Source organism: Alligator mississippiensis, chromosome 1, assembly GCF_030867095.1.
Source record: "Alligator mississippiensis isolate rAllMis1 chromosome 1, rAllMis1, whole genome shotgun sequence".
In the NCBI taxonomy this organism is placed as follows: Eukaryota; Metazoa; Chordata; order Crocodylia; family Alligatoridae; genus Alligator; species Alligator mississippiensis.
The window spans coordinates 335325331-335350841 of NC_081824.1; the positions used below are offsets into that span (position 1 = coordinate 335325331).

Sequence of the window (25511 nt, forward strand, 5' to 3'; positions counted from 1 at the left end):
ATTTAAGATCATGCAATTTTTCAAATGAATAAAATGGGCTTGAGGAAGGCCACTTTGAGAGGTAAAATATCAGTCTGAAGGGAACCAACTAGTGTATGTTCCATATGATAAGTCGTCTTTTATAAAATAGGCATAAGTCATGGATGCATCTTTTCACATCTGAATTTGTAATCCAGATATGCTACAGTGTGCCAGAATTAAGGTTGCCCAAGTAATATAAGTTTGATTTTCTTGATGTGTAAGGCTTTGTACATACATGCTCATAATGGGTGCCTTTCTGAATTTCTATACAGTAATTTGCTATATTCCATCTAGAAAGAGGCTTCTTCAATTTTTTGGTGAAACACAGAATATCTCCAAGTGGTAAAATACTTACTGTTGTGTCAGTATACATCAAAGGCAAGGGTCTGTGAAGCCCTACCAGGTGGTGATTGTTGGCTTAGAAATGGTATTTAAAGGTCTGTTTTTTGGGGAATTGGCTTATAGGTATAGATATATGCATTATAAGGGTCCAAGATTGGCAACGGGGTTAAATGGATTTCTAAAGAGCCTGGGAGACACACACACAGCTTCTCATGGCTCTGGAAGCAGACAGGCTATCTAGCACAACAAGGCCAATGGATGGACACAGCCTGAGAACTGAGGGGGGTATCCCATTACACAAGATCAGCCTTCAAGGTAGACAGGTTGTCTAAGGCAACAAGGACACACTGCCTGGGAACTGAGGAAGCATGTACCATACTATCCCATAACACGAGATAAGTGACACCAGCTACAAAACCCCAGAGCAACAGCAGGGCCAGGTCCTAGTTTGGGTGGGGGAACAGACCAATAAGTGACACCAGCTACAAAACCCCAGGTCACTCCCTTTTTCCCATCCCTCCTACCCCTCCTTCTCTTCCCTCAGAAGGTCCCCATCCCTATCCCCATCCCCATTCCCCAGGAAGGGTCCCCAAGGCCACCATGGACAAAGGGCACACACCAGCAGCCCATCTCATGCACCCCACTGGAAGGGAACTGTAGGCCTCGGCATCCCACCTCCAGACTGCTGACATCTAAGAAAGAGAGCCTCAGAGTGGAGTCAGCATCCTGACCAGATGTACCTTGACTTTGATGACAGCCATAGGATTGGTAGATATAGACTTGTTAGATTGTTTGGATTGTTGCTTTTCTGTTATCACTTTGTATCAATAAATTAGCCTGCTATCACCTGGCAGGTGTTGTGGTCAGTCTGAGGGTTGTGCTCGCCCAGAACAAAGGTATAGGGGCTGGATCCAAATCCAGTGCCAACAGTGATAGGAGGAATTGTTTTTGGCCAGATTTTCAAAGGTGCTCAGGAGCTTGTTTAATAGTGCACCTTACAAAGGGGAGAAGGAAACTGTGGGGCTGAACACAGAAACAATTTCATTCCTTGTCTTCTCTCTCTCTTTCTCACACACACACACACGCGCAGACACACACACACACATACACACACACACACAAACATATGCATTTAGAAAGAAGAGAACAGCATCTGCTGTCAGAATTATTTTTCAGTTTATTTTTTTCCTTCATGAGTAATTTTCCCTCATTCCCTTACAGCAGTTTACACTTCTAAGAAATATTTTTATTTGCCCTCACTCCCTCTTGGACCTTGAGAGCGCTCATCCTGGCTGTAAGCCCTTGCTCAGGCTTCCTGCTTCCGGCTGGGAGCTTCAGTGATCTGCTTCTGAGATGGGGGTCGCCCAGGAGTGTTATACCACTTGTACCAAGGAGAAGGGGAAGTATTGGGAAACCTTCTCTTCATATGGAAGGTGTGTTGTTTCACATTCCCTGGAAAGTGGCCAGAACTGTATATTCTTTCTGTTTTCTGCACAGGCTCCCAGACAGGCTTCAGCCCCTCCCCCCCTTCTGTTTTGATGCAGAAAGCTGTTTCAAAGTACTAGGCTCTAGTACAAAAAGAAACTGTTTTTCTTTTTTGGGCTGGCTGTCTGGCTTTCAAATCAAATTGCATCTCTGTTTGACCTCCCACCTGCCCTTCTTTCCAGCCCTCTGTTTAGTCACAACGGATATTTGTGAAAGGACTGACTCACTCTATGATAAATAGTGGAAAACAACATGTGGGCAGAGTCTGAAAAGAGAATAGCGGTTTCTTATCCTATAGTTCCTTTCTTCCTCCAGTATTTTCCAACTCGGCTCTCTTGTCTGGTTTTGGATTTGATGCCGGGCATAAATTCCACTCACTTGAAGTATTGAGGGGTTTACTGTGGATTATCTCTAATAGACTGGGAACATAATGTGCCCTGTACATATATTACATGTGGTCTTCATGCCTTCTCTAGGAACTATACACTTAAGTGGCAATGTTTCCCCCCATGTAGCTCATTTATTAGAATTGCTTCTACCACTATTTATTCCTCCCTTCTGGTATCCTGCAGTTTTGTTTGTAGAGAAGCTTGAATCAGAGAAATTAAGGCTAAAGACACATTTTGATCGCCTAGTATTACTTTATGCAGGGGTCAAATTAAAGGGGAGCTTAGGGAGGCTGAGCCCCCCATAAGAGACAAAAGCCCCTCTGTAAGATTTGAAAATCATAACCTGGGGAGGTTTTTAATTTTATTAGGACATCATGATGGGCAGCCCGGGTTTTTTTTGCAACCCCAAAGAGTCAAAGTATAATTCAAACCCTGACCTCATGTACTTCAAAAGCTGATAAAATTTACTTTCAAGCAATTTAGCTGAGCCTGATATGCCTTTCTGGGTTCTTCAGTAAAAAGATTAATGTTTAGATTTGTAGTATTCAAGTAATAGGCAATCCACCACTTCTCTGGGGAGTTGCACTAGTGGTTAGCTGCCCTCAATGGTAAAATGTGTTTTATTCCTAGTTTGAAATTGTCTGACTTCAGCTTCCAGCCTTTAGTGGTGTTTGGTAATTTTTTTCTTCAGAATAATTGTTTCTTAGTACCTAGTATTTTTTTTTTCCTGAAAGTATTGATACAATGTGACCAAATTGCTTTTCAATCTATTTTTTTTATGGAGCTGTCAGAGTATATGACATTTTCTCCAATTCTTGAATAATTTTTGTGGCTATTTTCTGAACTGTCTCCAATCTTTACCTTCTTGTTTGAGTAGTTAAAAAAGGTAAAATCAACCAAAGTGAAAATGAAGCATGGAAGTAAGGAATAATAAAGTTAGGGAAAAGTAGAGTTTTGTGAGGATTACAACTATACTAGTATCAGTCTTACCATTTTACAGAAGTAAAATTAATCTCCTACTCCCCTTTTTATCCATTGGTTCTTTTTGGCAGTGAATTGAAGTGGCAGCCCATGATGACTTGTTTGTCCATTATGGTCACTAAATTCTATTCAAAATCCCTGCTTCCCATTATACAATTCCCTAATCTGTATGTCTGCATGCCTTCTGACTCAGTGTATGACTTTAGTATAAATTGGTCTGTAGCAGAATTCATATTGTTTGACTAGGCTCAGTTCTTACTGTAATTACACTGTAATTCAGCATGTTTTGTGCTTTTCCAATAGAAATTTCAGTATGTTAAAACATATATTCTCTCCTTCAGTCTCTTCTTTCTTTCTTTTTTTGCCATCCCCAAATGGTCCTCCCTTTTGCACAAATCCCTATGTTGATCTTCCTAGTTTACAATTAGTAAAGTTGCCCAGCCTGCCAATTTCTCAGGAATCAACTAGGAGGGAAACATCTTTTAAAAATAATATTTTGACACTACACTGAATGGTCATATCCTGCATGGAGCACTTAACCTTCACTCCCCGGGGTAAAACTAGCATAGGAATGAGAACCTGCAGGATTTTTTCCAAGATACAACCACTGCCCTAAATTAAACAACAGTTAAAAAGGCTTTCTTAATTGCACTAGGTGGTGATGTCCTGTAATTGGAGACAGGCATTCTTATTAAAGTCTACATGAAAAAGAGCACTTTGTTTTTAATTAGATGCTTATCTAATGGAGTTTATGAGTTTAAATAAAAACAAGGTTCATTCTTCTGAAGGATTTACTTTGGCTATGTATGCAATTGCCTCATTAATGATGATGCAGGGTGAATCAGCAAGAAAATATTTTTGCAGGATATGTTCCATTTACTCATTTCCCCTCCACCATCAGTTGTTCAGTTTTAACTGTGTTGGTTAATCAGATCTTGTCCCATACTTTATGCCATACCTGAGGAAGGATTTGGACATGGTTGTTTTACAGTGCTCAGCAATGGTGCACAACATCTTAGGATATCTTTTTTAACCTGCAGGTGACACACACAATCAATGGTTGCTTTGGTTACTTAAATTGGAATTTGTCCTTGACATTAATGCCAGTCAATGGAGTTATCAAACCCTACTACTAATACCACAAAAACAAAACAAACAAAAAAAAACAATAAAATTCAAAAGACATTCAGAACCTGGTAACATGACAAAATTAGAGTGCTTGTGGATGTTAATAAAAAGAGTTTCATGAAGTCAAGCTGTCTTTATTTTCTTTTTGTTTTATATTGTGGGAAGTTGCTAGAGTTTGCTTCTTCTAGTTAGCATACCTTTTACAATCCTTTTGGTGTTGTTATTTTCCAGTATTCCTCAATACCATCACTGACTGAGCAGAGCTCTAACTGTATCACAATCTTGCACAATGCTGGAGGTTTTAACACAAATATAACACTGTCTAGTAATTCGTAAAAGTCAGTGTGGAGTTCTCCTTTCTTCAGAATAAGTAATGCACCAAAGTAAAACAGTTACTTTCAGGCCTGACCATCTCACATGACTGCACAAATCCCTGCCACAAATTCTTATTAGAGTCTGGCATAAGAACAGAAAGTTTACTTTAAGAAATTCAATTGATGTGGCTGCATGGTCTTTACCAATACTCAGGAGCTGACTAAGCCTTTATATTTTTTTAATTGTTTCTCATTTTGTCTTTGTTTCAAATTTGTTGGTGAGGGTGACCACTACTCTTTCCAATTGATGATATATTTTGGAATAAATAACTTGACATCAAGCCTTTTAAATTAAAGGCTCTAAACTTGTTTAAGAGATTTAGGATATTTTCTCATGCAGGGCCATGACATGATGCTGTTTTTACATGAGTAACATTATCCTTTACTGCAGCAGTAGCTTTGTCCTACAGCAGAGGTGTCATACAAACAGCCTGTAGGCTGGATTTAGCCCACAGAGCCATGCAGTCTGGCTCACAGGGCTTATAGAGAGGTCTGGGATTTGGGGGTGGGGCCTTCTGCCAAAACCCAAGGCATGGAGCCCCATTGGGAATATATGGAGGCAGTGGGGGCTGAGGGGTGGCTGAATTAACTCCCTACCCCTGTGGTTCACTGATGCTGCTCACCCTGTGGCCAGCATTGCATCCAAATCCCACCCAAAAGGAGTCCTGCAGTCCAGAACCAGATCAGGGGTCCAAGCATGTTTGCTACCCCTGCTTTAGAGTCAGGACTTTGCTTTAATTTACATTTGCAACAATTACAAGCTGCATGTTCTAAACAAATATGCTTCATGCAATACAAATTAGTAAAATAATTGAATAGTAGTTTGTAGGTCACTAAAAATGGCTGCATCTATCACTCTGGTTAGGTAATATGTATGCATTTTAGCAACTCAGAATGGCAGAAAAGGACATAGTTTGAAGTCCACTTTTTATAGAACCTAGTGTTATTTACAGTATCTTTAATTCTGTTCCAAACTGACTAAACCTTATTTACTACGGCTAAGTACAGACAGTCAAAAAGCCCAAGGCTGAATCTATTCAATCTTGTCATGTTAATCTAAGCTGTGTAGAATGAACCAATAAGCAAGTGAACAGACATTCACTTTTGATTCCAGAAATACAGCTGCATGCCTGTACTGGCCCAAGCCAGAAACTGGGGGGGGGGGGGGGGGGGGGGGAGGGGCAGGGACAGCAGGTGCTAGAGCACACCTCCATGCTCAGCTGAAGGATGAAGGAGACAGCTTGGGTCAAGGCTAGCCTACCCACCCTGCAAGGAGGAGGGGCGGGTTGCAGGGGAGGTGTAAAGCATCTTGGGATGCTGGGAGACTGAGTTAATTTTGATTCTGGAGGGACAGAATTTCAATAAACTGATTTAGCCTAAATTAATTAAGTCTGATACTACATCCATCCAGATTTATCTTAAACCAGTTTCAGCCGTTTTAAAAGTGGTTTATGTGCACTGAACTCCTGTTTTGTTACAGATTTGAACCAGTTTCTAGTCAGTTATACTAGTTTATGTGTAATTTCTGTCCCTAGCCAAATAGTAATATTATCAAAAGTACCTAAGTGACTTAACTCCCCTTTGCAAAAATCAAATTGCCATTAATTGTCAATGACCTTTAGGCTCCTAAGTGCATTAGCTACTTTTTCATAGATTCATAGATGTTAGGGTCGGACGGGACCTCAATAGATCATCGAGTCTGACCCTCGGACTCGATGAATATGTGAATTAGAAACCTTAGTCACTTAGGATAAAATATTTTGAATATGTGAATTAGAAACCTGAGTCACTTAGGATAAAATATTTAAATATACCCATTGCTAAAATTCTCTGGCTAGCATACCAGTTCTCTCTGCCACCTCAGGCCCTAGAGTTAGACCTTCTACACAGCTTAAGGCTTTGCTCTATAAAGGCTACTTCAGCCCAATGACTGTGAGGAGTGTGGCTGGGGGGTGAGGGTGTCAGTGGTTGCATCTACACAAGACACTGCTCAATAGCTCATTACTACTGTGCAGTAGCATTACATGGCACAAAGTGTGATGTGATGCTACTGTGCAGTACTAATGAGCTACTGCGCAGTCAGCATCACCTAAAAGCCATTTGACAAAACTACTGAGCAATAACTCCAGTTATTGCTCAGTCACTTACAAGCACTTGTATAAACAAGTTCTAAGTGACAGCGCAATAATGACTGTGCAGTCAGCATCTCATGTAGACATGGCGAGTGGGTAGAAAAAAAAGGGGTGAAAAGCATTCAAAAAGCAATAGACCTTCTTGCCTTCTGTTCCAAGAACATGCTTGTGCAGGTAACTGCTTCACATCTCACATTTAGTTTCCCTGATCTGTTGCCCAGCTAGGGCTTTGGAGAGTTCAGGGGCTGAGTTGCATCCTGAGTGGTGTCAAGTCTTGAATCATCTTATTTTCCCTGTGCACAATACCAGAGGTCATCGATTTAAACAGCCCTTCTATTGTGTTTCAGGAGCTATCTAGCCACTCTGCTGGCTTTCGGTTTATTTCTACAGACGTGTGGAATGAGTGCAGCTATGGAGTCTAAGCCAAATATACTGCTACTAATGGCAGATGACCTGGGCATTGGTGACATAGGTTGCTATGGCAACCATACTATAAGGTAAAAGTTCTCTCAGTACTATATGTGTCTATGTAATTGAACTAAGCTTTTAATTTGTTTCTTTTAAAAAAGCATAAAATAAGAAGGGCTTCTGCCTCAATAGCAGTCCAAGACCACTTCAGTTCATATATACATATCTTCCTTAAAGTCTGCGGAGCTATTCACAGATACAACTGAGCACAGATATGTGTGGACTTACTGAAATAAACAAGATAAAGAGAAACAGGGAAAGGAAGCAAAATCTGATCTAATATTATTCTTGCCATTTTCTAAGTTTTAATATATATTAATTCTCCAACTACTTGCCTTATAATTATGCTCTAGCCCTTGCATAACTCTTTAAATATATCTTACTCTTCATCTATTTGTATCTATGTGCAGGCCCCACGCTTTCCACACTACACTTTTCCTCTGTCCCTTATTTATTCTCTTTCTCCTTCCTTCCAGCCACATGATGCGTCTCTGACCTGGATCATGTATGTTAGCACTGACTATGTACTGCTGAGGCATGGCGCACATATACTTTGCCACTCCAGGAAGAAAATCTCTGAGACTTGTCCTGGAGCAGAAGAGTATTTGGAGTACATCTTAAGAACCTGTAGATACTATTCAGTTCCCTTCCTCCTCTTGGGAGAACAGAGCCCTTTAGCAGTCATTCTTTGAGGCTTTTGCTTGATGTGATTGTGCTGGGGTCACAGGGAGGAACACTACAGTTATTCAGAACCCACCTGATGGTGAAGACAGGAGGAGCTGGGAGGCCAGTTTTCTTTCTATTGCTTCTACATACAGGTGTCCAGGGAGAGTTAGTATGTATTACCATGTAAATATATTCTTATATGCTACAATAGATGGGATGCATTCCTAGCATAGAGTTCCAGGCACCAGAGAAAAGGTTTGAGGTCAATAAATTATGAAATGCCAGGATGTAAAATAGTTGCTAAAGGTCATCTTTGCAAATCTTAGACTGAGAAATCAGATCTTTTTTATATTCTCCTTAAACATGTTACTTCAGGAGTTTCATGTTTGCAGATCACATAATATTTGAAGCCAGTGGCCTGATGTAGAGTTCCCACTACAAACAATATTTTCCTTCAAGGATGAATTTCTCCAGCCTTAATTCTCCAGCCATTAAAGTCTGTTCACCTTTTGAAAGAAACACATTACCTGTCATAAACCTGATGAAACAGGAATGCTCTCAGGGATACCATCTGAAAGACTTACTTGTCTCACTTACCAGTATGCTTCAATTTCTTTTAAAACGTTTTATGTTTGTTTCAAGTTTGTTTCAAGTTCATCCCTCAGCTTGCTACCCCACTGCTTTAACATGTCTCTGTTTTTTTTAGGACACCAAATATTGACCGTCTTGCAAAGGAAGGAATAAAACTCACTCAGCATATTGCTGCAGCTCCTCTTTGTACCCCAAGCAGAGCAGCCTTCCTGACTGGAAGATACCCCATCAGATATGGTTGGGCACATATGCAGTGATACAATGCCATGAAAAGAGTCTAATAAGAAATTAATAATCTGATTGCCAATTTTGAACATTCTATTATTTTACTCTATTTTACTCTATTTTCAGCTGCTGATTGACACATCGTCGTAATATGTTTGCTACATGAAAGTCACAAAGTTGTAAGAGAAACAAGAAATTAGTCTATTTTAGGTCAACAGGTTGCACAGAAACAAAGGGCTGTTATCAGATGTGGCTAAATGTGGCTTCTCACTATGATAACTTCATGCTATAGAGAGGACAAAATGTTGTAGCTTTTCAAAACATTGCTGATGGCTAATTGATTTTTGAGATCCTGCCAATCTCTTTAAAGGAATTTGCCATGCTGCTGCTGTTTTTGCATGGGTACATCCAGATACACTCTTATTTGCCTCTTGGCTGCAGAACTACATTTGAAGAAGTTTCCTCTGAATGCCAGAACAAAGTGTTTCAGGATAGCTCTGGCACAAGTTACAGTCTGTCGGATTCTACATTTATCTCTTCTTGCATAACACAGTGTAAACCAGAAGGGGCCAGGCTTCTGAGGCTTAACTAACTTTTATGAAGAATTAAAGAGTTTTAGACAAAAAATCTGTTATATATCTATTTTAGATACCCAATATTGATTTTAAAATATATGAGGGCCACGTACCATATTTTAGATATATTAAATATCTAAAATATATGTTCCCAGTATTATAACATCAGAATGTCTCAAAATCTTTAATAAAATTGTCCTCAACCCCAATGTAAATAAATGCTGTTATCCCCATTTTACCATTGGGAAACTAAAACACCATGAGATAAGGTGGCTTTTGTAAGTATACAGAAGTCTGTGATAGGACAGGGAATTAAATCCAGGATTTACAAACCCAGATTAACACTGTAATTTCTTGGCCATTCTCTTTGTCTGATGCTGAAAGTGGTGCCAATCTGGTTTCTCTCTCACATAAAACTCCTTAACTCTCTCATGCAATATACATGTTGCAATATACAATGCAAATTCCTACCCTGCTCCAATAAACGTTAATGTATTAGCTTTTATTTTTGGATCTTGATTCTGCTTATTTGCATGCTTAATTTTACAACTGTGAATGGTCCCATTGGCTTCAAAGGAAAGGAGCTTTATGAAAAAAAGGGGGTGGAAAGCAAGTAAAAAAATAACTAAGTTTATTGTATCATATCCTGCAGGCATGGCTTCGGATAATAGGTATCGAGCTCTTCAGTGGAATGCTGGCTCAGGAGGACTCCCTGTGAATGAAACCACTTTTGCCAAGCTGTTGCAAAAGCAAGGTTACACCACAGGACTTATAGGTAGGTTGAAACATTTCGTATCGGGAGGGTTTCTGCCATAAATGTTCTAGTCACAGTACCTGTATATAGTAAAAACTATGGGCCACTGAGGCTTGTGTTTTTGTTACTTGATAATGTAAGCATACCACCAAACAGATTATACATTTTAAAAAAGGTCCATGAGGTGGCATGAGTACTATAATTGGAACATATGAGCATTGTATTCATCCTGGGAGCCTTTCCAAACTTATAACAGATCTCTTTCAATGCTCCCTTTTATGTATAAATGTACATCCAACAAAATGAATGGCTTTAATTATTGAATTTAACTTCACAGGGCAAGGGCAACTAGAAATTAGCCCAAAGGAACCTATTAACTGAAAGTAGGTGGTATCTGACTGGCTAATATAACATTTTGTTTGGTCAGAGGGCCCAGCTGTTTTCAGAAACAGCTTGTTCTATTTCAGGGTTATTTAGTAACATGTATAAAACACTTTGAAAATGTAAATTCATATCTAACTCCTACCTACCCAATGTCCCCTTGATTTCACTAGAACAGTGATTCTCAATCAGGGTAATACAGAACCCTTGGGTACCAGGAGATCCTATTGCCACACAATATTAGCAATCTTAGGTGTGCAAACACACACACATAATTCAAAAGATAAGCCCAAAGATTTCAAATAGGAATCTATAGCATCTAAAACACTTTGACCTGTTGTGGTATGAGCTCTTTGCAACAGAAGAATTGTTCTATTATTTTTCCATAGTCGAGAAATGAGGTGCCTTGAGCCTAAAAAGGTTGAGAACCATGGCACTAGAAGTTGGGCACCTAAATACTAGGCCTGTGCAAAGTGACTAATATTCATTTCAGATTCAGATATGGCCAATTTGGGGGACAGTGATTCAATCCGGTGATTCAAATCATTGTCCCGAATCGATTCAGCTGAATCTGATTCGGAGATTCAGCCGCCGCCGAATCGGCTAAATCTCCAAATAGAATAGGCCCCACCACCCAGCCGCTCTCCCAGCACAGTCAATAACTGCCCCACTCATCCCCAGCATCGGCTCTTAAAAAAAAAAATGGGAAAAAAAGCCCCGCATTCACCAGTTCCTGCCATGCAGGGGCGGGGGGATCTGCACTACAACCCACTGCCCTGTGCTGCATGGGGGGCTCTGCCACAAACCCCCAGAAGCCCTGATGGCTGGTGCAGCAGGTCATGAGTGCGGGGAATTTTTTTTTAAAGAACCAGGAGCTGGGGCTGGGCAGGGCAGCCATGGGTGAGCAGGGGGGCTGGGAGAGCGGGCAGGAGATGGGGGCTTGTGGCAGAGCCCCACACACAGTGCAGGGCAGTGGGGGGCAGCGGGGATGGGGCCTGGAGGGGGTCCCCCCATAGTCCCCTTCCCCCTCCTCCAGCACCCCCTCCCCACCTCCTACTTACCCGCATGGTGTCCAGGTCAAGCTCCCTGTGGCAGCGAGTGGGGACTGCCCAAATCTCCAAAGCTCTCTGAATCTTTTCCAAATCAATTTGGAGAGCTTTGAATTGATTTGGACCTTTTTGTTGATCTCCCAATTTGATGCGGATTCAGAGATTTGGCTACCAAATTGGGCCGAATCTCCTCTGAATCGAATCAGCACCCAAAGCTTCGCACAGCCTTTCTAAATACTGTTATGGGTTTGAGCCTAAAAGTTTGATGCTAAAACATGCAAGTCAAATTATTAGTACTGGGCCTCTCACCCCCTAGTGATACTCAGTTGGAAAAGTAGGCGTTTCATTACGTACTGGTTCATATATTCTGAGGAGGAAGAAATGTGTTGAAAAATCCCAGATTTTATGTATTTACATATATACTATAGTAAAGCAAATAATGAATATGAGTATATGAGAGACAAGAAGAAATGCCAAATAAAATTACATGGAACCAATAAACCGTGTTTGTGGGCAAATCTTCCAGAATAGAGACTATTTTGTCTTTTCATTAGAATATTTTTAAAACAGTCTACATGCACTTACTTAAATCTTAGCAATATAGATTGTAACTTAGGCAGGCCTATTTTCTTTAGACATTCAGTGGACTGGTGTGTCAGTCCAGTCCAAAAATTGCTATCCAAACAATTTACTAGTCCTCTATCTCTTCAAGCTGCTGTTGCTTTTGATCTCAGATGTACATGGGTCCTTTCATGTAAATCTCAGGTAACTGTAGAGGAAAAACAGTGATTCATTCTGCTTCCCTTTCTTCTTGCTTTTCCTTTCACCCTTCTTACCAAAAACATTCCAGTATCTATGCCTATGTGCAATATTCATAGATGCAGTCAGCATTGCTTTATTTCCAACAGATTCACACTTCCACCAATGTCTGAAATTATGTTAATGTTTTGAGAAGTACATGTTTCAGTGGAACTTGCATGGTCATTAATGAAACATTTCAATGATGATTCTTTGACTGGGTTTTTCTTTTGTCTCACTTGTGTTCATGCAGTTTGGCCTCTGCTCATTAGTAATTGTACCAAATCAGCTATTAGATAAAAGTGCCAAAAAAACCCCACTGAAGCTCTCAATCTATACAAATGTTGGGCAAGCCAGTCAACTAACACAATGCCTCTTCTGGACATGCACTCAGCTCAGCACAGAGACTCACCAAGTTTAAGTAAAGCACTCTATTTTTTTTGTCTATAAGCTGCCTATGTCCCTACATTAGGGGAAGGCCTACATTTATTTAGGACTGACCTTGAGCTCATTTTAAATCAACCCAAACTCTATAACATCTTTCCCTCATGTACCTCATACTTCTAACCCACATCAAACTTATCCACATTGTGCTTCATATTTTCAAATCTAAATTCTCTCATGCTATGTGAAGCACAGGTCCTTTAAAAATCAGTCTCTGGGATATTTATGTCCTTTTGTGAGATTGTCACTAGCAAAGTTTCTGTGTTTGAGGCCATCAGTAACTTGAAAGGTTGTGACACTGCCTGGAGGGATGGGCAAGAAAGCAAGTTTCCGCAGCACTGACCTCATACCTAATCCTTTGAATAGCATCCAGTCTTGGGGTGAACTACTGCTGGGGATCAAGCATAAGAATTTATGCTATGGATGGTCAACAGACATGGGTTTATGGTCAACAGACATGGGTTTGAGGCCAGTCATAAGCTCTCAACTGAAAGTTAGGGTCAAGATACCCTTGGATTACCATGAAAAGTTCTCTTGTTAGGCAATGCTATGGGTCTTCATATGATCTACTACTGTTCAAAATTGAAAGACTTGTAGATTGATATTAGAAAATGGATTAAATGTTTTTATAGAGAGATATCTGTCCAGATTCTTTAAAGAAATGCCATAGTGTTCTGACATGTAATAATGATAATCACTTTCAGAGTATGGACAGATAAATAAAGTACATCAAATTCAAAAGGGGCAGGAACTTATTGTGCATCATCTATTCTGCATAATTCTGAGTCTGCAGTTGACTCCTCAGAGGATGTCTCTACACATGCAACTAGGGAGGCTTAATAAACTGCATTGCAACCTGCCAACCTGGGGCTGCTTCTACCTGGCTCAACATGCTGCAGAGGTGCTGACTGGGGCATGAGAGTGATCTTGTGCAGGGCTAGCCAGCAGTCACCATTTACAGCTGCATTGCGGCAGAGTAAATAAGTCTACCATAGGATAGTACTTGTGTCTAACAGTACTGTTCTATGGAAGAGTTTAATTAGTTTACTAATAGCACTGCATGTGTAGACACTAATGTTTTACTGAGCTGCTAATTAGTCAGCTTCATAGTAAATGTCTTGTGTAGATACACCCAGTAAGTGAAAGATAATCTGCAGTAGTGGTTTACTAGAAGTGAAAGATAATCTAACACTAGTGGTTTACGCTTTAATGATAAGGAGCTAAAACTACCATGGTTTAGCTTTCCCTAACCATGGCTGAGGTGGGAACATGAAAAATTGCACAGAATAAAAAAACATTTCTACCCTCTTCTAACTTGATGTAATATCTTTCTTTGTTCACACTCTTAGACTCCTTGTGTTACTATGACTTCCAGCTCACTGTTTTGGCTGCTATAGAAGTCCTGTCAGTTGCCAGAGTTAGATTAGGAATGGACATGTTTTAAGCAAAAATAAGCTAAATGGGATAAAGATAAATTACTGACCCAAATTTAAATACAGTATGTATCTTTAACATCATCCATAACCATATGTTACCTCAACACTGATTATTTTACTGTAATCTTGAGTATTCCATTTTACATTGCTCTTGTCTGAAAATGATTTTTTTACTATTAACAGTGTGAACTATTGTTTAGTTAAAACTCAACAACCAGAGGTTTATGGTGTGACTATTTAACTTGTTCCTATGATATTTTATTAGGATACTTAAAGCAACCTATTTTTATCTCTGTAGGTGGCCTTGTTCAAAACACAGCCCAGGAAGTTTCATGATAAAAGCCATACTATTGAAAATGTTGGTTTGAATTTGCCCTGCATTTTCTTTTATTGCTGTCATTAAATAATTCTTGCTATTAACAAAAATATACTGTTTCTTAACAGAAAAATTAATAGTAAGTACATATATTCAGGACTGCATGCTGGTATGTGTTTGGCAATAGTGAGTCTTATATTATCATCTTAATGGTTTTGGAATGAATTTGGAGATGTGGAATGTTATGTATAACATCTCTATAAATCACATGTATCTAGTCCTAAATAATAACATGAAGAAGCCATTGATTTTGCCTCTGAGTTTTAGACCTGCATATGGGGATATATTTTTTCAAGAGCAATTAAAAATTGTCGCATGAAATCACTTCCTGATTGCAATTAAGAGCAATACTGGCACATAAGATCCTTTACTAAGAACCTGGTCTATTTTCATCTTTGTAGACATGACTGGTAGCATTAGCTATTGTTGACTGCTTCTTTTTTAATTTAACCTGATTTTAGTAGACAACCATCAACCTTTCTAGGTCATCTTGTATGTGTAAGAGGTCACCAGGACCTTTGACTCCAAGGCAGAAGTATGGAGTAGTGGAGGCTGCCCAGACCTTCAATCCCCTCTTTAGACTGTTGAGACAGTATCCAAAGGCCAGAATGAGTCCAGATGTTTGGGGCCCTCAATGGCTGTAGTTATATGCACATCCAGGAATCAAACCTTGGTCTCCCATATGGCAGATAAGGATTCTACAAATGAACTTCAGCAGCAAGCTATGCCTGATTAAATATTTGAAAAAAAAGCAGCCAAAATGGAGTGGCCATTTCTGAGAAAACCACTAAGGAAAATACATAATTTTGTTTAAAGAAGTTTGGAACTGCGAGATGAAGTTCAGAGGGGTAGAGTATGCTGTGGAAGAAGACTGGGATGGGAAGCCTAAGCTGAGGAAATAGTTAGATGAGGAGAATGAGACAGGGACCCAAGTTGAAGAAAAGACAGGACTGGGATAGGCATACACTGGAAGGGAAGAGGCCAAAGCAGTAAGTGTTGGAGAAAAAAAACACAATGTTTTTCATTTAAAATAGCTGCCTTATATGTTAATAATTCATGTTTTTTAAATTTTAGGGAAGTGGCATCAGGGTGTGAACTGTGAATCCCTCAATGATTACTGTCACCATCCTTTAAACCATGGATTTGACTACTTTTATGGCATGCCATTTACTCTTCTAAATAACTGTCAGAAAAACAAACTTCCAGAGCTAGATGCAGCTCTTCAGGCCAAGCTCTGGTTTTATACTCAGGTAATTGCCCTTGCTGTGCTCACTGTTATCACTGGAAAAATTGTTGGCTTGTTCTCCACCAGCTGGAAAATAGTCACCTGCATGGCCTTAGCTGGTTTTCTTTTTTTCACACTCTGGTTCTCAAGTTATGGCTTTGTCCAATATTGGAACTGTATCCTGATGAGGAACTATGACATTACTGAACAACCAATGAAGTTGGAAAGAACAGCTTCTCTCATGCTGAAGGAAGCAGTTTCATTTATTGAAAGGTAACTGAACTTTGTTTTTCCCTTAAAAAGAAGAAATAAATAAGAGCTTGAAATAGGCTTAGATTTCTGCAAAAAAAACAGTGGCTGTTTCTAGACAACTATTCTCAAATATTTTTGAGCCATACAAAAACGATATCTGCATACAGATTTGATTTAAATAATCCTGTAATATGAACTACTGGAGCTTTTCAAATGAGAGGGTTTAACCAGGTGATGTATATGCCATGAGCTAGTTTTCAAGTTTAATTATTTGAAGAAAACAGTGAAGTATATGCCCCAAAGATATCAGACAAGCTCTAAACTAAATATATCTCTTCATAGAATCATAGGAAATTAAGGTTGGAAGGGATCTCAGGAGGTGATCTAGTCTAATCCCCCGCTCAAAGCAGGACCATTCCCAACTATATCATCCCAGCCAAAGTCTGTGGGATTGTGTGAGATGCAGGTCACTGAAGAGTTGAGCTGACACTGGATATACATGTAACCTAAATGGAAAGGTTTTTCAATGGGAGGTGTGTTCCTAAGTTACTGACGGTATGTCTACACTACTTGGGCAATGCTTCTCAGGGTGCCCCTTACAAGCACTTCTGAGGGTGCCCCTCCAACTACTTACTTCTGCTCTATATCTGCCAACCCTGGAAATGACTCAGTGTTGGCCTGGAGAACATCTTGTCAAGCACACCAGATACCTGACCATCATGCCAAGCGTACCATATACAGAGAGCTTGGGAGTGATATCAGGGGACACCCTGAGGGTGGCTTTATTGCCTCATTTCCAGGTTTCTCAAATTTTCCAACTGCACAATAATTAAATAACTTTAATTCTTTACAAAAACAAGCATAGGCCATTCCTCCTTTTCATTTCCTGTGTACATATGTGTGCAGAGGAGTAGGGGTTAGATGGAGCCATGCATCTCAGCAGCATTTTGAAGAGCTCCGTGGAAGTGTTATAGGCATACCCCTCAATAGTACTGAAAACCCTATCCTATATAATGCACAATAGTAAGATTTTTATGGACAATTTGTAATAGACTGCAGCATGGCAGCTTAGACTGTCTCTGGCAGTCTAAGTGATACTATTGTGATATGGGATTGCGGCAAACACTACAGTCCAAACAGTCTATTGCCCATGCTCTTTGTCCTTCACTTTCTCTTTACAGGATGCTTTTTATGTTTCCATACCTCCCACTTCCATTGTTACTGGGCCTACATTCCCTCCTTTTGCTTATAGACATATAAACTCTGTCTACCCAGCCTCTCCTGCCATGTTGTAACAAACAGGCTTCTCTCTGGTCAAATACCACATTTCTCTTCCAGCTGTTCTTGTTTTATGTTCCAGCCAGCAGTTGCATGGCTGCTCTATCTCAGTCTCTGACTAGTATTCCTATTCCCACCTAGACATCATTATTCTGCATGGAAACATGCTCTAATTAACCATATGGTATCTATCAATTAGCCCACCACATGTACTATTCTATCTCCTTTGATGGCTCATCCACCTGAGTGCCCATGGGGAAACAAAACCCCCATGAAGCACTTAGATAACTGTACAGTTCTGTATGTGCCAGGGAAAATGATTTAGACAGTAGCAGAAGCACAAGGGAGTGTGAGTCTGTAGGCCAGAGGCTAGGGAGGCTGGCCTTAGGTTCTGGTCCGACATGAATTTTACATGAATTGGTCATTGTTTTACAAGAGAAGAAATAAACCTGCCAGCAAGGTCTGGAAACCAGGGATCACCTTCCAAATCTGGGTCTCATTTCCCTTCAGTGAAGGGAATGAAGTTAGGAACCTGATTCATAGAAGCACTTTTGTAAATAGTAGTATCTATTTATATATATCTTTGTAAGATCTTTGTAAAAATTTGGAAGATCTTTGTTAAAAAACGTTTCAAATGCCTACACTTTTGAGACTGAGATTATGGCTCCCTATCTACCCAGGTGAAAATTGTACACTCCTTGATAAATAATATATAATGATGACCTTCAAACAATGAGATTTCCTTCGGCCTAGTTACAGTATATCGTGTGTCCCTCTCATTTCCTTATTCAGCTTACAGCTTTCCAGGTCTTTATTTTCTCTTTGATATAAGTACTGAAAATCCTTAAATCTCAAAGAGGTAAGGCACAAAATTAGATCTGAGATGATGTTACCTAGGAATTATTGTAAGCCTCTGAAGAACAAGTTCCCTTTGCAAAGTATGCTATCCCTAGTGTAATTAATGTTATCTGGTGTGGACACTAAGAGAAATGTTGCCCTGCATGGGCTAAGATGACATTGGTGGTGTCATTGTGGTCCTAGACAGAAAGTAAGTGTTTGCATATATGAATATAAATGGCTCTAAAATTTTCCAGATGCACAAGAAATAAATAATTGTTTAATTCTTAAAGAAACAAGCATGGACCATTCCTCCTCTTCGTTTCCTTTTTACACGTGCACACCCCCCTTTACACCACAGAGAAATTTCTTGGGAAAAGCAGACATGGCATATATGGAGATAATGTAGAAGAAATGGACTGGATGGTAGGTAAGTGCTCTTTGTGGAAGAGACTCCCTTTAAACAGGTAGCATTGGATTTTAGCCATAGAAAACTAATGCTAAGTGTTTAAAATAGTAGAAAGGTATATTTCTGCTAGGAGGAAGAGGATTCATTATTTATCCTTTAGCCATTTTAATTAATGGGCTTAAACTTTGCATGAATTTGTTTAATACTAGACATTACTGTCTGTCTTTCTGTTTACCCTAATTTTTAAGGCAACATTCTTGATGCTATTGATAAGGAAGGTCTGAAAAACAGCACTTTCACTTATTTTGCCTCTGACCACGGGGGACAATTGGAGGCACAAGAAGGAGAAGTCCAGTTAGGGGGCTGGAATGGCATATATAAAGGTAAGAAAGGAAAGGTATGACCCTTTTAATCTGAAAAATGCAATAAAAATGTAATTTTGCTTGACTAGGAAGGATGGCATGGATTCAATATACAAGTATTATATATTACCTGGGACTGGAAATTTCATCTCTCTGTGCCTTATCTTTCCATTGTATAAAATGGAATTATAATACTTACCTAAGAAGGGATGCCCACTTAAAGCCTATAAATCATTTCTTGTTATCCATACAGAAAGTGCCATAAAAATGCAAAATATTTATATTAAATTAATTACTAACTGTTTTTTTGTTGAATGTGATGATGACATGGAAGAATAAAAAAAATAAAACTTTCTCTTTTGAGAGTATAATCTCTTGAAGATCACAAACTGCCCCCTAATATGGGCAAGCCTGTAGATGGTGATGCTTTATTTCAGAGCTAATTAGTCAGCTCTGCAGTAAGGTGCATGTGTAGATGCACATGTAAAAGCTACAGAGCATCAGTGCCAGATATAACATTTGTAAATGTTTTCATTTATTAAACTGGAGTTTGTTCCAATTTTGCAGCCACACTATTTTAATGTAGTAATTACACAATGTACCACCACAAGCAAAAATTTCAAATTCTAGGTCCATGGCTTCTGAGACCACCTGCCCTGAGGGAAGGGAGAGAGACTCTTTCTGGCTCTTACATAGGCATCTAGGTTTTGATTCATGCTACTACATGGAGAGTAGCTTTCTTCGCCAAGTTTTAGGATTGATTAATGAGCCTCATGAGATTTAAGCCACAAACAAGATTACAACAATAAGCAGCTTAAAAGAAGTGGAAATGTAGTAACTACGTTCAGAGTGTTCAGCTGTATCACAGTGAACCACTTTTATTTGGCTCTAGACAGTTAGAGAGATGCTTGGTATGTGGAGAAATAGGTTCTTCTATCAGTATCTGGCTGGTCCCTCTGTGTGTGCTGGAGGAAGGAAAGCGGGTGGGGGGAGGTATATTTGGAAAATGAATTTGGTTGAAAGGGAAATGTGACAAGTTTATATAATATTCAAAAGGCAAGGTTGCCTTATGGTAACATGGAAGATATTGAAATCTGTCACTTACAATGGAAAATCCATAACCTAAAGAAAGCCAGACTACACAGTAGCATCCTCTTAAGCCTGTACAAGGAACATAACATCATCCCAAGGGAACACATCATCTGCAACCCTCTAGCTAACACACACAGTTACATATATGCAACACAAATATGCAGGAGAACTTCAGAAAAACTGAAAAAAATCTTCACCTAACCTACTTCTACATAGTTGGTCCAATAAAAGATATCCCCTAAGAAATCCTTGCCTCTGATGTAATTTCTAGACCATCATGGCTATCACCACCACTCTTCCACTACTGTAATATTCCAAGCATTTGTTATGGTCTTGAATTGTGTAGGATAATTATTTCAAAACCACCAAAGTCTGGAACTTCAATCTCATTTTTAAAACTGAAATGGGCACTTAGGATATAGGCTCCTATGATTTCAAAAGTGTGTGTCCATATCTCATTTTTCTCTTATAACCAAATACAACCTATCTGTATTCAACTATGAATTAAAATGAGGAATGAAACTTTTACAGCTTAACATTTAGAAATATTTAATATATTCTTTAGACTTGAGCATCCCTGCCCCTTCCATGTCTGTTGTGCAATGAAGTTATTTAGTAAAGAATTTCATCACCCTTAATCCTAAAAAAGCTACCAGATAGCGCACAGTATGCCATGTGAAGAAAAAGGAAAAAAAATCTTACTGATGAATAGAATATACTTTAAAGTTGTTTATTTTTCTACTCCTTCCATTGCCAAAACATAAAATCCAGCAGATCTTAATGATATACATGTTCCTAATTTCATGGCTGGATTTTTTCTTCTGTGTTCTGTTGTGTGCTCTGAGCTCTGAAATGTGTGGAATTAAAATGTAACCATGAAATATTAAGCCTTAGAGATGAGCAATGTGTTACTGCCATCTGTCTGTAACTTCATATACAACAAATTATACGGATAACTTCTAGAAAGATTCATAATTGTCATGTGTTACTTCTCCAGGTGGGAAAGGCATGGGAGGCTGGGAAGGAGGGATCCGTGTGCCAGGTGTATGTAGATGGCCAGGAGTTTTACCTGCTGAGACAGTTATTGATGAACCTACAAGCCTTATGGACATTTACCCCACAGTTGCTTACCTGGGTGGAGGAACAGTGCCCCAGGACAGGTATAGTAAACATGATGACAGTGTCACTTCCTAGATTTTTGCTCTATTTTACTTCATAGGCTAAGTACAGACAGTGAAAAAGCCAGAGGCTGAATTGCTTCAGTCTTTACAGTCTAAAATGCATGGATTTAACCAATAAGCAAGTGAATAGACATTCACTTGTGATTCTGGAAATGCAGCCACATGCCTGCAGTGGCCCAGGCCAGAAGCTGGGGGGGCGCTAGAACACACCTCCCTCCTTGGCTGGCGTAGACAGCTTGAGCCAAAACTAGCTTGCCCAGCCTGTGAGGGGGAATTTGTGGGGGAGATGCAAAGCATTCTGGGATGCTGGGGGATGGTGAGTTAACTTGAATCTGGATGGGATCTGGGACAGAAGTTCAATAAACCCATTTAAGTCTAAATCAGTTAAGGCCGATGCTACATCCATTCAGGTGTATCTTAAACCAGTTTTGGCCATTTTGAAAGTGGTTTATATGCACTGAACTTCTGTTGTGTTACAGATTTGAACCAGTTTCCAATCACTTGTACTGGTTTATGTGTAATTTCTGCCCCTAGCCATAGTGTGCCATATGTGAGCTTTGATGCTCTGAACTTCTGCTGTGCTCAGGTGTAAGGTAAACTATCACAGAGGGTCACAGTATGCCGCCTATGAAAGACCTCTAAGGAAGGAAATATTAGGAACCTTAATAGTTCAATAAAACTAATTCTAAATTCAGATTGTTTACATACCATTAAAAGGGATGAACCTGATTCTCTCTCTCTCTCTCTTTTAATAGCATTTTATTTAAAAGGGATTTTAAATGTATTTATTTCCTAACAGCATCCCAAATGGCCAGATAAATGTATAAACAAATTCTAAATCTAGTGAGAGTTAGCCCTAAGAGTTCTCAAATACACAAAACATAATAAATACAAAATTAATTGCTGCACAGCTTATCTTTTATTCTACTTTTTTTCATCACTTAGGGTAATTGATGGCCACAACTTGATGCCTTTACTGCAAGGGAGAGTTCACCAGTCAGAGCATCAGTTCATATTTCACTACTGTGGGTCATACTTACATGCAGTGCGGTGGCACCAAAAAGACAGTAAGTATAAATACTCTTTCCAGGATGGATGCAAACTCTAGCATATGTTTCCTCTTTGTAACTACAGCAGCATTTGTACAGTATGCAATAGCATCATCAATTTGATAGATGTTTCCTGTAATATTTTTCACACACAGTCCAAAATCTGCTGTCTAGGTATTGACTGATGCTCAAATGGAGAAGCCTTATGGCACAAAAGTATTTACAAGCTATGTAGAGAAAATGTATTATAGGTAGTTTAGTGAAAACAAAGACTGTACTATCCTGCATTCACATTTTTCATATCTAAATTATCTATTGTCTTCAAAATCTGTGTCATGTATAAAAGGGTTAAAAGTCTGTAAAACTTATATTTTTCATGGTAGGTGGTTTTGTCTGCATTTTGGGGGGCTTCTCTTAAAAATTGTTCTGCCATTTTATACCCTCTTCTAGTCATTCTATATGGGTTTTTTCTTTCCAGGCGGCATACTATGGAAAGCTCACTATGTGACCCCAAAATTCCACCCAGAAGGTGCTGGAGCTTGTTATGGAAGAGGAATTTGCCCATGTTTTGGAGAAGGTGTAACCCACCATGACCCTCCTCTGCTATTTGATCTCTCACAAGACCCTTCAGAGACCAATCCTCTCTCACCTGGCACTGAACCCCTATTTGACACAATAATGAGTAGAATAGAAAAAGCAGTAACAGAGCACCGCAGGACACTGACTCCAGTCCCTCAACAGCTCTCTTTATACAACATTATATGGAAACCTTGGCTGCAGCCCTGTTGTGGGACATTCCCTTTCTGTTGGTGTGATAAAGAAGGTGACAGTGCACATGACTCAAAGTGAGTTGCAGTTGACAAAAATCCTGTAACAGCAAATGCTTTGCTACAGCCAGCCTTTAATAACATCATTTCTGAATAGCATGTCATCTTGGGCCAAATTATACCTAAAATAGCCATCTCTACCCCCTCCTCCCTCTTTCTTCTCCCTAAGGAATTTAGTAACTAGAAGCCAAAGACTGGGCCTTAGCTCTTCCCACTTCTCCCTCTCCCACTAGTAAATGTACTGTGGAAAGCACTTTCTATGTGAAAAAGAACCTGCAGAGACTGAGTTCCTAAATACGAATTTTGAAGCCTAACTTTAGGCATACATTTCCAATAGAAAATTGGCCATAGTGCATCCAAATATATTGGTTTCAGGATTACAGCTGCTTCCTTTTCCCAGATCACCATGGCCTACAAGAGGCATAATTCATTCAATGTTTATGTTTGGCTATGTTTATACAGCTGTAGATATGCATACATAAAAGGCAGATGGACAGAGAGATAAAGTGGTTTACCAAAGGCATTCTGCAATTTTTCAACACTTTTTGAACAAACTGCAGCTTTAATGGAACAAGAGCAAAGTAAATGATCTTAAGCTATGTAAAGCACAATATGGCTTTGTAATTTTTTTTTCAGTTGTACAATCATTACTAAAAGAAGAACCCTGTTTTATTACTGAGAAAGGGGTCCTGTTATAGTTTTGCTTTGTAATTGACCATTTTAGTCAACGGCACCAATAAAAATCTCTCCGATAAACTTACTTGGCATGTTTGTAGTCAACTTGACTAAAGAACTACAATGATCATGGGGGGATTTATCACTTTAATACTGAAAAATAAAAGAACATTGATAGCAATTTATTTAATTTACTGTTATAAGTTATTATATTTGTATATTAAGGGTCTCCCAGTCATGACTACTTTACTGGGATCAAAGTCTTCCATGGTTGTAACTACATTCAAATTCACCAGGGACAAATTTGGCATGCTGCACGTATAGTGATCACAAGGTTCAGAAAAAAACACAGGCATATAATGCATGAGAAGAACTAACAGTGAACTTTATTGTAAGATGGTAAGCAACCTCTGTAGGTCCTTTGTCTTCTTTCTAGGAAATCAGATACTTAACTGAGGGACCATCTCCCACTTACCAAGTTCCTCAGTCCTCCTTAGTTCGGGAGCATCTTTAAACTATTTCTTTCACTACAGAATATGTAGTACAGCTAGAATTTATTAAAGCTGGAATACCTAAATTGAGGAAGAATTTGCAATTTCGAAAGTGAGAAATAGGAAATGATGTGTGTGTGTGGGGGGGGGGAGGCATGCACACACATAGTTATAGGACAGTCTGAGAGTAGTCCTGCAAGCAGTTACTTACCTGAGTACTATCACTGCATTGATTAACAGAAATGACATTTAGCAAAATTGTATAGAACTAGGAAGATATTTTTCTTATTTTCTCCAAAATATCAAATGAAAAACAATGAGTGCATGCCCTTTCTCATCTTTTTGACATTCAAGTGTTCAGTTTTCTTCTTCACTGTTGTATTCATTTTATGTTCCCTCACTGATTACTTGTCAGATGAAAAAAAAACAACTTTGTTTTAGAAGACAGGAGTATGAAGGGAGCAAAGAAAGGAAAGATGGCATAAAGAAAGCAGTGAACTGAAATTCAACACCACCTGTTGGCATAAGATTGTCTAAATTTAGTAACTCCTACAAGGTTAGAGGCGAGAATAGGCACACATGGCTCTAATCGATCAGATTATAAAAAAACAAAACACTGCAGGCTTGAAGGGCAAAAAAAAAAAAAAAATCATTTCAAGTGGAGTTCAAGTCAGCATACCACTACAAGGTTGCAATGACTGATTGAATATCCTGGATGAAAGCCTGCCTCTGCAAAACCCATGTCAAATTAGAACTTTTTTCTTAGAAGGAATGAGGTAGGTAAATGGTAAATAAAGCATGACATATTTTTAGAAAAAAATGTATCTTCTAAATTAAATATTCACTACTGGTGCTTGAGAATTTTTCCTAAGACACACCAACAGCAGTGGCTTTAACCAAGATGTTTGTTTGTTTGTTTGTTTAGTGATATATTTTATTGGACCAACTGTATAGCTGAGAGAGATATTAGACAAGCTTTCAGGCACAAAGTGTCCTTTTTGTACACCTCCTCTCCCAACTATGTAGTTGGTCCAATAAAAAGTATCACCACAAAATATCACCCCTTAACTCTCCTAGATTTTCTGGAGCTTCACAGCTATGACAATACTCCATATTGTTATCAGTGATTTAAGTTAGGAGCACTGGAATAATTGCAGAAACAATGACAGAAATCAGATTCTAATTTATCCTCATTTTGATTGATAAAAGTCTCTCCAA

At 39.1% G+C, this 25511-nt stretch overlaps 1 protein-coding gene across 1 annotated transcript; it reads left to right on the forward strand.

Annotated features, from left to right (window-relative positions):
* Nucleotides 1-1662: 1662 nt before the first annotated feature.
* LOC102570121 (arylsulfatase D-like) lies at nt 1663-23887 on the forward strand. The gene is made up of 10 exons (XM_006274593.4): nt 1663-1796; nt 7200-7349; nt 8693-8814; nt 10030-10152; nt 15690-16113; nt 18501-18637; nt 18865-18999; nt 21068-21230; nt 22197-22318; nt 22779-23887. Exons 1-10 carry the CDS (start codon nt 1717-1719, stop codon nt 23147-23149), a joined length of 1827 nt encoding a protein of 608 aa, XP_006274655.2. The 5' UTR covers nt 1663-1716; the 3' UTR covers nt 23150-23887.
* Nucleotides 23888-25511: the final 1624 nt, after the last annotated feature.